Source organism: Penicillium atrosanguineum (genome assembly GCF_028827265.1).
Source record: "Penicillium atrosanguineum strain IBT 20685 chromosome Unknown utg000001l_segment0_segment0, whole genome shotgun sequence".
NCBI lineage: Eukaryota > Fungi > Ascomycota > Eurotiomycetes > Eurotiales > Aspergillaceae > Penicillium > Penicillium atrosanguineum.
In genome coordinates this window covers 4,456,695-4,473,070 of record NW_026623133.1, presented here as the reverse complement: position 1 = coordinate 4,473,070, position 16,376 = coordinate 4,456,695, and the positions used below count along the sequence as shown (strand labels likewise).

Sequence of the window (16,376 nt, the reverse complement as noted above, 5' to 3'; positions counted from 1 at the left end):
GACACCACCCGCGGTGTCGCGTGGGAATCTTTAGAATTATCAATATGTCCTTTTCCTGTATAGAGGACTTAGAGAGTGATTACGTCCGCGGTACTCTTAGAATGACAATTGGTGTTTTTAGGGCTAAATAGAGGAAATACCTAGGCGAGTAGGGAGGCGCTAGACGAGCGTTAGGGGTCTAAACCCCTAAGAAGTAACTAATTAGGTTTAGCTTAGGTCACGAAAATAACCTATCCGGTATTAGCGTAGATCACGAAAATAACTTATTTAGGAAGGCGGTCCTTCCCCGCATCCATCCCGCCCCATACGGCTAGTGAGTTCGCGACGGCAGAATCAACCGAATTAAGGAAATTTAAGGATGAATAACTTAATAACCAGATTGTATAAAGAAAATTGGAGGGTATCATTACATTCTTTAAGCTGAGTTCTACAATATGATGTCTATTTCAGGTCCCAATTCCTATATTTTAGGTTGTTACAAGGTCACGACTGTAGGTATAGAGTCTCGCGCGTATTTATAGACAGAAAGTGGTCAAAGTCACATGCTTTATATCAGATAAACAGAATAGAATCAGGGAAGGAAATGTGATAGAACTGATGGCATGATGAGGGATATGTCATCGATCTGGTGGGGTAAAGAGGGGTAAGTGGTTTGGAGGGGTAAATCATGTTCGCATCTCTTTCTTTTCTTCTTCTTCTTCTTCTTCTTCTTCTTATGTTGAATAAGAGGATACCTTCACCTAATGTAGCATTGGTCCAAATTCCAACATTATGTCATGCGTTCCACCACTACAATAGTGGCTTAAAATATAGGAGAAAGGTATAGTTCAAAATATAGGAGAAAGGCGTGGTTCAAAATAGAGGAGAAGGCCTTAGTCCGAAATATAGGAGAATAGCGTAGTCCGAAATGTAGGAGTGACCTTATGTATTTCGGACTAAGCTATTCTCCTATATTTTGGACCATGTCCGCTTTGGGAATTTTGGACCAAATGTACCCGTCTCGGGATCGCAACTTTGAACCGCTATATTAAATCTAATTAAATAGCTAAAAATAAATAGTCTTTATTTCCATAATTTGAAAGACAGATTGCTATAGGGAAAAATATAATATATATTAATACTGCTTATATAAGACTATCCTTTGAGCCGGTTTTCGACTACTAAAACTTCCATACTCCAGTTCCTCCACCCCGTACGCAATTCTGCAGCTTTGCTGCAAAATTGCAAGGGAGAATGGGCTTCCCTGTCCCAGTGGCAATAGGGAAAGTCATTATCTTCCGCTTCGGGCATGGCTCGAAGCACCCCGCATAGCAGCATGTATTTAAAGTGAGCTTTACCGGGTTAAAGAATACTACTACTACTACTACTACTACTATAGTCGGGCGGGACCCTCTCAAAAAACTCCTCTACTTCGAATTCGTATAACCAGCCTATGGAATCGTGGAATGGGCTTGAAACGTGGGAAAAATCTAAATAAATGGTGAAACTTACACTAGCGGAAATCTGGATGGCAAAATCCGTTGGGAAGCTAATTGCAGTCAACTTTGAAATGTAATTGCAGTCAAGTCATTCGGGAAAACCTAATGCCATACAGACGGATGCTCACTAAATTGCAGTCAAGTTCACTGCAATTACCCCCATGGGATAGGTGACCAAAACCTCACATCCCTTAACAGCGCATTGAAAATCACAAGTCAGCGGCCAAGAGCAACCTTTACCCCGACACCGCTTGTGCAGGTGAGTGTGAGGTGCTCTCGCCATTCTCTAGGACCACGAGCCTCGATAGTCTTGAATTCTTGGAGGAGCCGAATTGTTGTGTATGAGGCTTCGGCGAGGGCAAGTTGCTCTATGTTCGTGACGTGTTAGGTGAAAGAGCCTGAGATTGCTTGAAGTGAAGCTTACGTCCAAGGCAGATGCGAGGTCCTCCGTTGAACGGTATGTATGCCCAACCAGGTCTTAGTTTCTTCCAACGCTCAGGCTTGAATTCCATCGCATCGGGTCCGAATATATCCTCTCTCCGATGTAAGGCATATGGGTGATAAGACACTGACGTTCCCCTTGGAACGAAGACAGGAGACTTTCCGTCAGGCCCACCGCCGACGGGAAGTATCGTATCCCGGACTGCCGTACGGATGTTTGCTGGTACGACTGGATATAGACGGAGAGCTAAATGATCCATGTTATCATATATTCACCAAGCAATGTGGGGTGCTACAAGGGTTTCACTCCCAAGATGTATAGATCCACGTACACTCGTTAATGAAAAAACGTAAATACTCCATAGATTTAATCTGCTGAATGGTTGGTCGATGCCCACCTAGCGCGTCAACCTCAGAGCGAAGCTTTTGACAAATATCTGGTTGATTGGCTAGTGTATGCCACATGTTACTCAGGAGACTGGCGGTCGTATCGCGGCCAGCGAGTAAGATGTTGAGTGCCTCAGAACGCAGGACAATGGGATCTCTGGTTTTTTTGGCCAAGTCGTGAAGAAAAACGGGATGCTTTTGCTCAATGTTGTTTTCGCTGTGGTCTGACACCTCCAAAGCGCGGTGAACGTACACGTCAACAAATCTATGGATGACCTTAGTATAACGTTTGAGCTTTTGATCCGGAAACCAAACTGGTCGGCCAGTTCGAATGTCATTTCCCAGTTGAGCCATACAATAGTCGAATGCTAGGGCAAAGCTCTGTTCACGATGTCCACCAGTTCCCATGTTTAAAGAATCTATTGATCCCCCAAAGAGGAATTCAGTAGCTGTGTCCAAGGTCAGATCACAAAATAGGCTCTGGAGATCAACAATTGTTCCATCTGTAGGGATAGCATTAAAAATTTTGGTGATGTGTGGTTCAAACATTTCCACCCGTTCGTGTATGCCCTTGAAATTCTGCCGCAGCATTGAACGCGAGTCGCTCCAAGCTTGGCCATCAGTAGTAAAAATCCCATGTCCCAGAATGGACAAGAACCCCTGCCGCTGATTCGCAAGTGAGTAGTCTTGGAAGTTCCGTGCGAGAATGGTCTGGATGTTTTTGGGATCCACGGTCTTGATGACTGTGATTTTATAATCAGCCGGCAGCCACGTACTTTGACGGAGTTTTTACACACTTCTCCTTCCAAGCACCTTATATTGGAGGGTATTGCCATATAATCTGAATCTTTCTTGGTTGTCCTCAAGGTACGTGCGTCTCTTCAAACTAATGAAGGCCTCCCACATGATGTCAAGTCCAAAAATAGGATCTGAATGAGGGTACGTGCGGAGGGGTTGACATCGATACTCGTGAAAGATTTTGTATCGAGTAGCCCGAGCCCTAAGGAGAGAAACTGTTTTGTATAGGACAAAGCATAAGACAGGGGCGATAGCAGGCACGTAATGATACCATAGAGTGGGCAGAAATGGGTTGTCCATCGAAATGAGATTATGAAAGTATGAATAGGTATAATTGAACAGAGGAGGGGGGGGGCTGTGAGACATGGTTGGTGTTGGCACAGAGATGGGGATTCAAGTCCGTAGTCAGGCTGAGGCGCTTGAGGAATTTGATTTCGGCCGAGAATAATCTTTTTTCTTCTAACTAGCCGTTTTCCACTCTTACACGCTATATAAGTATTCGTTTCCAGTGCCCAATTTGATTGCGTAGGCCTGAAATATTATACAAAGGGGACAGGAAAGCGTAGATCACTTATGCAGCAATTCTGACTAGCATTGGAGTGGAGGACATCTACTCACCGAATTTTGCTTCTTCACCGAAGTTTGCTTCTTCACCCAAGTTTATTTCTTCACCGACATTTGCTTCTTCACCGAATTTTACTTCTTAATCATGATGTTTTTGTAGCATAGTGTGAAAATAGTCAAAGTATAGCGCTAGAGGGCTGCTACCAGAGTTTGCTCACGATATATCTAGTTTACAGAACATTCCATGAATCCAACAACTGAGATTGTGCATGATTAACTGGTATTGCTGGAAATGTTGTATGGTAACAATAGCCGTCTATGCGGTGATGACTTATAGGATGGGCTGCTTATGTAGGCCTATGTCAATTCAAATGCGGTCTAGTGCATAGACGGTAATGGAGAGATGAGCAACAATCGCCATCTGCATATGTGCAAATATAATTAGTGGTAAGGGAAGGGGTATTAGGATCCTCCCCATATGAAAGGGAGAATAGTTCCCCAAGGAGCTGCCTTTTTCCTCGAAGATTTTCGATAGCCAAAAGCCTTTTCTACCCTAGACCTGACCAAAGTGGTCCGCAAATAAAGTACAGCATTCAAAAGGCTTCATCACAGGTATTAAAATAGTCGTGAATTACGACCATCGCCGGGGCTGGAGCTTCATAAGGTTGCATAATCTTTTGCATGGTGACTCTGTGATCTTTTCTTCAACTTTACTCTTCAACGCCTATTCTTTTCAAATTTCACTTATAGTTTTGTTTTCTTCTCAAAAGAACCCTTTTTATAATTATTTCACTTTTTTAAAAAGCTGAATTATTGTCTCAATTAGAGTATCCACTCCGATTTTCTCGCATTAACGTCTCCTTCCATGTTTTTATCCCCCATGTAGTTGCGAGGACGTTCCAATGTCACTATGCAAGACGGAAACATATCAGCTATTCTAAACTATGAAGCCGCATTCGCATATAACCTTTCCATATAGATCTGGGATTTGGCAGAGTGTTTGCAACGGGCTCTGATCGCCGGCCCGTACTTGTAAAAAAGAAAGGGTGCCGGCATACACAAGACAGTGAGAAATGCTGGGATGGAGGATGCCCAATGGATACCAAGGCTTCGATACATGTAATTGGTAAAAATCGGGAAGGCCGCGCCGAAGACAGAGCGCAGGATGGCACTTGCGGCCAGTACCGAGGCAGCGTAAATTGTGTAGGAGTCAATAAGATAGTTCATGATACCCAGATAGATCAGAACAATGCCAAACCCAAATAGTGCACCGGCAATAACACTTACACTCCACTGAATGGTCTCTGAGTTAGTCCAGGCAAACCAAAATAGGCCGATAGGAGTGACAATCGCAGCAAGCATCATCCCTGGCAGACGGGCCTCTGGGGGCGCGTATCCTTCATTCGCATCTTGCACGCGCCGATAAAGTATATTAACCGGGATAGTCATTAACATGCCAAAGATCATCCCAATCATGACGCCGAGAAACGCCAGCCCACCCACACCCGGGTTCCATCCTCTTCCTTCTTCGTAGACGATCGGAAAGGCAGCAAAAAGCATATATAGCGTGCCATATATAATAGCTCCATAAACCGAGAAGAGTTGCACAACTGGCTCGCTAAAGAGCAATATCAACGGCCTCGACATGGAATTTGACAGCAGCCGGTATGTGGACTGTTTTTCTCTGCCCAAATCAAACTTGCTGTGATATACCTTGCCCGTAACGCGCGATAGGGTCTTGGCGCGACGACGCAGAAGTAAGGGTGCATAGGTTTCCGGCACAGCGATACTGATGGTAAGCCATACCAGTCCGGCCGTCACTGCAAGGAAACCTTCTACCCATCGCCACCCAGCCTTCATGCCTATGAACCCTCCAATTATGGGGCCCAAGGTAGGGCCCAACAAGGGGGCGGCGGCGTAGAGACTGATCGCCAATGCGCGTTGTCGGGCCACAAACATATCCGAGATGGTACCACCACCGTTAGTGAGCGGAGATGAACCAAATGCGCCCGCCAGGAGACGAAGGATGAGAAGCGTTTCAATATTTCTGGCCCCGGTGCAACCCGCGGAAAAGACAGCCATTCCTAATGTGCTGATGAAGAAAGGCAACTGTCGCCCGAGCACCTCACTGAGTGGAGCCCAGAACAAGGGCCCAACAGCAAACCCAAATACAAACAAAGAGAGGCCCACGGTGGCGACCTCGGTGCTAACCTCAAAATATAACATAACTTGGTGAATGCTGCCACTATAGGCCGAGGAGGTCAAAGAAACAGTCAAAGTGGAGAAAGAGATAGCCAGGGTTATGATCACCTTCTTGACCGTGCTAAACAACAGTGGATTTCTCGGGTCGTTTGGGATCCAGGTCACTGCAAAGGGATCGTTATCAGTGCCAGCGCCGACATATTCGAATGCAAGAATCTCCCGGGTGATGATTCCTTGATCGGTCAGCAACCGCCAGTACGGTATATGCTGCCGATAAAGGGCCCCAAATGACTCAAGGGTAATGCTCTCAGTCATGATGCTTAATGAGAGGGCCAGTTCCAGCAAGAACTGGACCGGGTCGTAGACTTGTGATACAGGATTGATTCCTACACTCGGTCTCCAATGCAGACCAGGGAAAGGTGAACCCTTTACATAAATATTCACATTCGTCTCAGATGATCATGCCCACACGGTACGCGAAGTAAGGGTTCGCGGTAGAACCTGAGACCTACGATCGATCACTTGAACCAATTATTTGTTTCTTTTTTTTTTTTTTTTTTTTTTGAAATATAGTCATTATACGCAGAGCAAGTTGCATTTTAGTCGTCAGGCGAAGACGGTCGTGGCTCCAAGGAATGATTTTGGCGCCGTGATGGACCTGCAAGGGTTGATGCGTAGACAAGAAAACCGAAACTAATATGCTATACATTTATGCTTGACTCGGCATTAAGGTCTATCTGCAGTCGGGCTCCAATAAACCGTGAAATAGGAATACAATAAAGCATCCATCGACGTGCAATACTGTTCCTTGCAGCATGATCATTTCTCATTGTGTTATTCTTTTCTCAAGGGCGATACGTAGGAGGACCCCCATGGTTACTAGAAGAAGGCGTGATACCGAGGAAGGTACCCAGCACTTAAGCAATAGTTATCCACGAGTCCACTGTTTGAAGAGCTTTATTTTGGGAAAACGAGAGAGACGTGGCAAATGCTCTGTCACATCTTGCTATTAGTTGGGAAAGGAAGTGGTGGGTTTGCCATTACTGGTTGGGTCTGAAATAGCGAGGCTGTTCTAAGAGCAGTTAGATGAGAGATTTGGTTTATATCACATGTAGGCGTGCGCTGTCGGTGATATTTGCGGCAAGGGATCTCTGCATACTGTCATGCTTACATGAAGTGCGGAAGGTCAAAAGGTTTTTAACTAATGGTTCTTTATGTAAATGCACAGACTTTTCATATAGTATGTCCGCAATATACGCAATATCTAAAGCAAGGGGCCTTTTCCATAATTATTTCTTTTTCTTTTTCAGCCAGTAGTAAATAGTAACTGTAAATGTAGCTGGTTTGTAGTTGCCACGTATATTATTGGCACACGTAGGTATTCGGCATCTAAGCATCTACTCGTAGCCACCCATGAGACTGGCGGTGAGAATTTATACCAATCTAAAGAGCTCCCAAGGCTTGATATTTTATTACTACCTGTATAGCGTGGATTTGGCTTTTTAAATTAAGATCACAACATGGAAAGCGTTTCTGAATACGGTGATCAATGCGGGTGCTTATATAAATCAGTTGCCTGCCTGGTTATTGATCTTACTTTATTGGTGACCTCACGCAGTTAAGAGGAGCAAGAAGACTGTAGTTTGGCCATAGCGGGTCACCTGTCGCTGCGGTCGTAGACCGTAGCGTCAGATAGGCCCCGTTCGCGCTCCCTTGTAGGGTGATAATGTGTCTGTATTGTGTATTGTAGTGGATTCTATATAGAGAGGGAAGGTGGGAGGGACAAAATCGAGGCTTAACTGCTTGAAAGATAACGAGCTACCCGCAGAGGCAAGCAACTGACTTTCGTGAGGCAGTTGTAGGAGAAAGAGGCCCTCTAGTAATGTCGGTGTAGACATCACGTGAGGTTACAGGCATTGTGAGGCAACCCCAATAAGCTACTCCCTTTCAGAAAAGCTCATTTTCATTCATTGACCAAATTTACCCTTCCTATAATCTCTCCAACTGATAGAATTTGATATGGCGACCAAACAAGCCCGATCACCAGTCCACTACATCCCCGACGATGAGATCTCAAAGGAGGTCGAACAGCAGCTCCAAATGCACCCTTTCACCCAATCTATCCGCTCAAATATATCTTTCACTGAAAAGCGATTCTACGAAAGCATCCCAGAAGCTACTCGGACGCTCATGCTCACTACCGGGAGCCTATTAGGACCGGGAAAGATCATTGTGCCTCCACTTTCCTTTCGCGACAAGAATGGCAAGACTCTCTTTCTAGTCTTCTATCTCGGGGCTGCTGTATGCGGTTATCCTGGAGTTGTACATGGCGGTCTATTGGCTACGATCCTAGATGAAGGATTGGCAAGCTGCTCTTTTCTCTTGTTTTCGGATAGAATCACAGTGACGGCTAATCTGAATGTCAAATTCCGGAAGCCAGCCCCGACGGATAAATTTTATGTACTGAAGGCAGACGTTCTGAAGGTGGATGGAAGTAAAGCGTGGATAGAAGGAAAAATTGGAATCCTTGGGCCCAATGCAGGACAGATTGGAAGCTTTGATGACGGTGAAGTAGTTGCGGAAGCCAAAGGGATTTATCAAGCGCCAATTACGCGAGGAAGGCTACGTGCAATGATTTAGCTGGGAATATATGGAGGCTTATCCTTATTAAACACTGATTGAAAGCACTACAAATCAAGCTTTGATCTATCCTACTTCCAAATGGCGATATAATTTCTACCTTCAGTGAATTTAGTGTCCCTGTCTTATTGGTACTGTGCGTGTATGTGTTATTCATTTACCCTGGCTCTTCGCGACTAAACATATTCAGGCTACCTTAACTATATGTATCTTTTCATGTCTATACAGGGTTTACCACTCCCGGTCTAATCCATAATGCCTTAAAGGAGGGAGGGCTCCCTCCGACTTGTCTGCACACCTATTGGTTCCCTGGGGGTGTGGGAGGCTCCACCCCAGTAGTTACCACTGACTCTGCCGGAAATCGCCACGCACGCGACGCGTAGGTTAGGAACGAGCGCGTCCTAGTAAAGTTCGTTGAGGATTATCAGTTGATCAATCTAGGTGGTCTATGAGGATCCCGATGGACAAGCGACCTATCGATGCCTGGACCACATCATCATCTGCCTTCTCCACCTCCTCTCCGCTCTCCTACTCTTGGTCAAATACATCGCGTTATCCCCTTAAACCGCCGTTGCTCGCTGAATGCGTCGATCCCACCAGAGGCTATGATGGAATATTTTCGCTATCTCCCAGAATACCAGGTGCTGGTATGCATCTCCTGTGGGTATGCTGTTCCACCTACCTACCTTAATACCCACCTAAAAGGCTATCGTAAAGAGTGGCTAGGCCTGGACTCGACTATGGCAATCTCCGTACTTAAGAAATAACTCCAGGAATTCACTTTAGCCGATCCTTCTTAACAGTAGATCTAGATTCTACCCCCTTTCTCCTTAGCCTTGCCTGGCCTATCCCATGGGGGTGGTTGTGATCAAGTTCATTACAACTGACTAAGCATCCGTTAGTATGGGCTTAGGGTTTCCCGAGTGATTTGATTACAATCAGGGTTTGTGATATTTTCGTTTAATTATAATGAGGTTCCTATTGAGATTCTGGAGGTGGAAAGGTGTGTATTGCTAAGTAAGTGTACGAAAGGATAGAAATATGCCTTAAGGGCGGTGCCGTATGGCAGAAAAAGTAGGGTAACGTGACCGTTCGTATCCCCATACAAGGCCGTGTTATCACATTGTGAGACCATGCAGTAGTCTCTAGGTCAGGATGGGTAAGCGAGGTAGACACCTTCATATGCGTGTAATACAATGTAGTGGATTGTAAGATAAACTGAACGCTGGCCCTTCTCAGGTCCAGCGGGGCTTCACTTAAATACAGACTGGCCCGGCTGCGGGCGGTGAAGCCCAACAACATGATACTGCCATGGCATCTAAGTATGCCTCAGGCCGTAGTTGGTATCGTCAGTCAGTGGTCCTGACAGTTATGCGGAAGTCTAAACATACCCGTCTCGGGATCGCAACTTTGAACCTCTATATTAAATCTAATTAAATAGCTAAAAATAAATAGTCTTTACTTTTATAATCTAAATGATATATTGCGATAGGGAAAAATATAATATATATCAATACTGCTTATATAAGCATATCCTTTGAGCCGGTTTTCGACTACTAGAACGGTCTTTCATAGGCTGGTATGTTGGAAGTAATGGCTTGTTAAAGCTCAGAGATTTGGGTACAGGAACCCTAATCCACTGAGAAGAATGGGCTGGGTGATCTTCACCGCAGCTACGTCGATCCTCTGATAATCAGATGTATCACAATGCAAGGAGGAAGCTACCTGTTTAGACTGCGACAATGCCCGTCCATGGGCCTTAAGGTAAGGCCCATCGCCCGTCCACGGTGGGCCTTGGGCATTTTGGGTCTAGGTACGCCCGCCCATTTTGGCCCATGGGCATTGCCCACAATGGGCTGGGCAATGCCCACTCGCTTAATTTTACATAAAATCGCCCAAAAGGGACGCATAACCTGCTGACTTATGGGTGTCACATATATAAGAAAATTGGATAAATAGTATAAGTCACGTTTTCGATGCCAAGAAAGGCCCATGGACGGGCGTAGTGGGCGTTGGGCGTTGGGCCCTACCCCCTAGGCCCGTCCACGGGCAGGCCCATTATGGGCATTGCCCGCTTACATAATGTCCATGGGCATTGCCCACAAGCCCGTCCATGGGCAATGTCGCAGTCTATACCTGTTCCGTCTTTCTGAGATAGCAGGACATATGCACTGTGCAGGCAAGGGCTATGGCTGTACCTCACGCAGCTGGGAGGTCGATTATGGCCAAAGGAACGGGAGGTAACAAGTAATTACGCAAATTCGTGGAAATAATCACGCAAAAGACAGATATGCAGGATATTTTGAGTCTTTATCGTGATTAGTCTTCATGATGATAATTAAAACTCACATTTTGTATGAGCTCTTTATGATATTTGTCGATGATAATATGGAGCATTGGTGGGTGACTTTTCAACACCAAAGAATATAATCATCTCTGAGCACACAAATATATTCCGCCAGCTGGTAGATTCAGGTACTGTTTGCCCTCTTGGGTGCTAGGGGATTTTTGGGGCTCTAACCGCCTATATGACGGGGATCACTGGACCTATCATCGCTAGTTAAAAAAAAATTGGACGTTGAAATTTCTAACCGGGCTGACTCCTGAAGCGAGCACTCTTAGAGACATGAGGGGAACAGAAAGTCTTTATTTCTCTCATCACCTAGGATTTAAATGATGCCAGAGAACGATAAAGACACTTTGACATCCACCGAGCCCATTGTTGGCGCTTTGTCAAATGCTCCATGCACGTCCAAATGTGATCGCTCCGCATGTGCTCATGGTCATGATAAAGAGTATCCATATCAGTAAATAGGTGCAGACCTTGGCGCTCCGAGTCAGACAGCTGCTGCCAGACGGCTAAGGTTTTCTCCTCACTGAATTCGAAAGAAGCACCTATCGTGCAGTATAAACGGCCAAGCGGATGGATGAGCTTGGAGTGCCAAGATTGACGCGTCCATCTGGGTTGGATGGCCCAAGGGATCCGGCGGTGGATAGTTGTTCGGGTCCAAGTGGCTTCGAACGACATCCGGGCTAAACCCGCAACGGCATGTACTGGACCTGTAGTTCCTTGGGCTAGATGAGTTAGTAGCCGGTCGACCACAACATCCACTGGTACGTAGTCCACAGTCGATTGATGGTATGGGTCTTTGAATTGCGACGAGAAGCAGGCGGTTCTGGATGGGGTGAGGGCAATCCCGGCCGTAAATATGATATGGGGAGTGGACATAGGTAAGCAGAATTGACGGTATGGAAAACTCTGGGCAGGTTCGATGATCGATGGTCGTAAGATGAGGAGACGCTTATCAGATGCAGCAAATGCATGAGTGAGCAGCCGTTCTGTTAGGTGCTTCGCATATGCATAGTCCCATGGGAAGTTGTGTGAATCATAGGAAGACGAAGTTCCTGTCTTCTGCACATCTTGTAACTCCCGCTCCAATTCTTCATTTTCGTTTTTACCAGCTTCCATGCTTTGTAATTGATATATAGTCTCTTGGATCTTGATTCCAGAAAGTCCGTCGGTTTGAGAAGGTATATAGGCGTTCGCATATGCCGAGGAGATAAAAACAAAGCATTCAAGCTGATCAAAATCAAGCGCCAGACGGGCTAGTCGACTCGTGGAATCGATGATAGGCCCAAATAATCTCTTTAAGGATTTGAGAAGAGCGATAGAAGAGGCAGAGTGTATTACCACGTTGATTTGTGCCCGTAGTATCCTTAGATCTTGCCTTTTCAACCCCATATCTGGCTGAAGCATATCTCCTTCCATGACAGTGACCATTTTAGGATCAGTCATTATGTTTACCGTCTCTGGTGGAAGCCACTGGCTCCATTTCTGGATTAGCCTCCTAGTGTTCTAATGTTAACAACCACTTAACTCATATGATAGGATTTTTGCTCAGCATGGAACATCTTACAGTAAACCACCCCGACACAAAATATAGATGTGAGCAACAGGAGCTTGAGTGACCAAACGGTAGACCAGAGTGGTTCCTACAAATCCTGAGCCACCAGTGACAAACAACACCTTCCCGGCATAGTAATCCCACATCTTTCCTGTACGAATAGAAGTCAATAATAAGGACGGAGCAATCTTTATGCTTGGTTAGTGCTTTCTATGAGCCTCCTTATATAGCACTCTCCTCGGCCACTAGAATCTCCTGATAGATCGGCGTATAGGGGTTGAAAGAAGTATACCAAAGTGAATTGAGATCCACCAATTCAAATGGTCAGTGGTTAGTCTCCAGTAGCACACCGTAAATGATACGTCTTTAGCGCTAGTTAAAGTAAGGAGTCAATCGAATTTTGACTTCTACTGGCGCAAGCATATCGGTGAGCGAGTATTGGGCAAGAGCGGGTGTCTATGGGTAACCTTAGAACTTGACTTTTGGCATGTTGCGAGCTCTCTCGTCGTTCCCAATTGGCCACTATGTAGATTTGTTGGAGTCTGTAGAAAAGAAAAGTCGGTCTGAAACGTGATCTGAACTTCAAGATCAGCGTTGGCGAAGCTGAACCTATAATTGGTTGTGACGCTGCGCCTTGTCTTCTTTCTGACATGGCCTAATCTGTGACCCCATTTTGGATTGGCTTCTAATACAACCGTGCATAATTGCTAGCTTCGCGCCCTGATACATGGACTTTAATACCCTCAATCAACCATTGTGTGATAGAGAAGCGATACGACGGAAACCCCTGCGATACAAGAAAGACAACTTTGGCAGGTGTTTTCATCGCCGATGTAGATGCATAAGTAACCATGACGTGTCACATACGCGCAACCCATCTGGCCCGCTAATTAGCCTCAGTCTCCTAAAATGAGCCCCGCATATGCACCGCCAGCATGAGCGGAAAGCGCTTTGGCGTTATGATCACTCACCCTGGTAAAACTCACCACCCCAGCTTCTGGCGGTAGACATTCAGTTTGCAAGAATCCTCAAGTTAGGCCTGGATCTGGGCAAACATGGGTTCTGGGCGTTTTTTTATGTCCTCAAACCTCGCCTGTGTGTACGACAGTGGACAGTACTCATAAATAGAACGAAATTACGCAACGTTTGAACAGGCTGGTCAGAGGAGCTTTATTTGCAATTATAGGGAAGGGACTCTGAGCGATTTGTTTTTCTTTTTTTCTCTTTTTCTTTTTTTCTTTTTTTAATTATAATAATAATTGAATGAGCAATGGAGTTTAATTGGGAAGGAGTCCCATACCCATATACTAATCAATTTGGCGTTACACAATCTACGTAGTAGCATAAAAACAAGGTTTCGTTTATTTTTATATGGGTAGGAATCATTTTCGCAAATTTCACCTAACGCTAGCGATACATGGAAGAGGGAACATGACTGGCTGAATGGTGTTTGTATCCTCTGCACTCTCTGTATTGTTTCGATATTGAGGCCTATCTCTTCATCTTCACTCACTTTTTATCTTCGTTTCGACAGGCCTGACCCACCTATCCAGTAAGGAATGTCTATCATGTGACAAAGCCGTATCTGGGGGTGGGGGCACAGAGGGACAAAGAAATACTACATATTCTCGTCAATACATATATAAGCCAAGGTATCCGTTCGCATATCAATTACTTTACTAAATATAATTTGCCTTAAGGTCGGACAAGATGCCGATGCCCTTCTGGTTTTGGGAGACGACTGTTGGCCGAGCCATTAACCTATTGCGCTACCGATCAATATCCAGCCAAAGAAGAGATGGCACGACATGCCAGGAACCTCCATTTCCAGAAGATCGCGGTCGTTTGGAAAGCCGTCGTTTGGGAAGCCTAGAGCACGAGTTAGCTGCGGGCTCTATAATCCTTTCTTGGGATGGAGACATGGATCCTACGCACCCACAAAACTGGTCTAAGAAATGCAAGATCATGGTTACAGTTATCATCTCGTACGTCTGGTGTTCACGTTTCCGACAATTTTTATTATTCATGCTGATCGAACGCAACTGGAAAAGCTTGTATTCCTTTATTGTTTACTGCGGATCTTCGATTTGCATTATGAGCTACGAGCCGATAATGATTAGATTTGGGCATTCTCGAGAGGTCGTCTCCCTGATTCTCTCCTTATATGTGGTTGGTTGTATGTTGTATCCCTCCGACAGATCATGAACTATTCAAAGTCATTGATACCTGGCTAAACTTTTAATTGTATATTAAGATGGCGTCGGACCCATGTTATTTTCTCCACTGAGTGAAATTCCCCGCGTTGGCCGAAACCCTCCATACGTTCTCTCCTTTCTTCTATTTGTCGTGGTTTCTATACTGCTAGGAGTGGTGGATAATTTTCCAGCTATCGCAACACTACGATTTCTCCAGGGATTCTTCGGAAGTCCCTGTTTGGCGACTGCAGGCGCCTCTATTGGGGACGTGTACCCACCAGACCTGGTGCCTTATGGACTGACCCTATGGGTTGTTTGCATAAATTGCGGACCAGCACTAGGCCCTCTTTTCGCTACCCATGCGGTAGCTTTGGATTGGAGATGGCCCTTCTGGCAGATCATCTGCATGGCTGCTCCGTTTCTCCTTCTTTTAATCTGCCTTTTGCCAGAAACTCTGCCAGACACCATCCTGATCAGACGAGCACAATTGCTGCGACGACAAAAAGGTATTACCAACATTTATGCCCCCAGCGAAGTGGAACCCTGGGGCCTTTGGGATTCAATTGGGAACTCCATTATAAAACCGGTGGAGATCAGTATGAAGGACCCAGCTATTGGCTTTACTTGTCTCTACACTTCATTTGTCTATTCGATATACTATTCCTTCTTCGAGGCTTTCCCACTGATCTACACCGAAGGCTACCACATGTCACCAGCACAGTTCAGTCTGATATTTCTCGCTCTTGTTGTGGGTTGTGGTGTCGGCGCCTTCCTATACCTGATGTACCTTTATTACTATCATCCTCAGCGTCACCAATCTGCCAACCAGGCGTCTTCTACGCAGGAGTCTATTTTGATTCCTGCTCTGTTAGGCTCCTTTTTGACTCCCACGGGGCTCTTTCTATTCGCCTGGACTGCACGAGCCACCATTCATTGGAGCATACCCACCATCGGAATCGTTATTTACAGCGCGTCGAGCTTTGGCATTTATCAAGCACTCCTTATTTATATCCCCCGATCCTATCCAAAGTATGCAGCGTCCCTTTTTGCTGCCAACGATCTTGTGCGTTCAACAACTGCGGCCGTCTTCATCATGGTGACTCCATATATGTATAACAATCTGGGGGTTCCCAAGGGTGTGGCACTTCTCGCTAGCGTGTCAGTTTTAGGAATTGTAGGCATGGCGTTTCTCTACCTATACGGTGAGCGAATGCGTGCCCGAAGTAGATTTGCTACCTAGAACTGAAATTAAATGATTGAGACTTTTAACTTCCACTGCTCCCACTTTGGCTTTTTGGCTGGGGCTTATCTTTTCTTGAATCTTCTATTCGAGCAAAGGAGTCTAGCGGACTCCAACTAGGGGTTTATGTTAACTACAAGAGAGGAATACCGTGTACTATAGTCGACTCCCGTGAGCTGCACGCCTTTTTCGTGCCCGGTCCGACTCTTCTCCTTTTGTATATTAAAGTTGCCAAGATATTTGTCACAGGCCAGTACAGCATAATTTGCAGGAAAGTAGCTGAAACAGAGAGATGCTTGAAATATTTCAACAACCCAGTGTTTCACAAGTGGCCAGATTCGTTGCCAGACCACGACCAGCAGACCGTCTGGTCCGGGGGCTTTCCATGAAGCCATTTTTAGCAGCGCTGCTTCGGTCTCGTGGGCATTGATTGTTTCCATATGGAGAGGAGCCAGCTGTTGCACTTCCTCGTGTGGTCCATCCAGAATACTGGGCAACGGAGGGAAGAAGGCTTCTAGGAGTGCAT

The 16,376-nt window shown here is 45.6% G+C and overlaps 5 protein-coding genes across 5 annotated transcripts; 2 read left to right on the top strand and 3 right to left on the bottom strand.

The window, feature by feature from the left end:
- Positions 1-1,694: 1,694 nt before the first annotated feature.
- Positions 1,695-3,212, bottom strand: N7443_001741 (cytochrome P450; the record flags this gene model as incomplete). Its single annotated transcript, XM_056881797.1, has 4 exons — positions 1,695-1,846; positions 1,903-2,166; positions 2,252-3,049; positions 3,104-3,212. 4 exons carry the CDS (start codon positions 3,210-3,212, stop codon positions 1,695-1,697), a joined length of 1,323 nt encoding a protein of 440 aa, XP_056747035.1.
- A 1,398-nt stretch (positions 3,213-4,610) lies between these two features.
- Positions 4,611-6,185, bottom strand: N7443_001740 (MFS transporter; the record flags this gene model as incomplete). The annotated part of the gene is made up of 1 exon (XM_056881796.1): positions 4,611-6,185. One exon carries the CDS (start codon positions 6,183-6,185, stop codon positions 4,611-4,613), a length of 1,575 nt encoding a protein of 524 aa, XP_056747034.1.
- A 1,704-nt stretch (positions 6,186-7,889) lies between these two features.
- N7443_001739 (PaaI family thioesterase) lies at positions 7,890-8,510 on the top strand (the record flags this gene model as incomplete). The annotated part of the gene is made up of 1 exon (XM_056881795.1): positions 7,890-8,510. The coding sequence occupies one exon, from the start codon at positions 7,890-7,892 to the stop codon at positions 8,508-8,510; it is 621 nt and encodes a 206-aa protein (XP_056747033.1).
- Positions 8,511-11,172: 2,662 nt separating this feature from the next.
- N7443_001738 (uncharacterized protein) lies at positions 11,173-12,291 on the bottom strand (the record flags this gene model as incomplete). Its single annotated transcript, XM_056881794.1, has 1 exon — positions 11,173-12,291. The coding sequence occupies one exon, from the start codon at positions 12,289-12,291 to the stop codon at positions 11,173-11,175; it is 1,119 nt and encodes a 372-aa protein (XP_056747032.1).
- Positions 12,292-15,208: 2,917 nt separating this feature from the next.
- Positions 15,209-15,850, top strand: N7443_001737 (uncharacterized protein; the record flags this gene model as incomplete). The annotated part of the gene is made up of 1 exon (XM_056881793.1): positions 15,209-15,850. The coding sequence occupies one exon, from the start codon at positions 15,209-15,211 to the stop codon at positions 15,848-15,850; it is 642 nt and encodes a 213-aa protein (XP_056747031.1).
- Between the last annotated feature and the right edge of the window lie 526 nt (positions 15,851-16,376).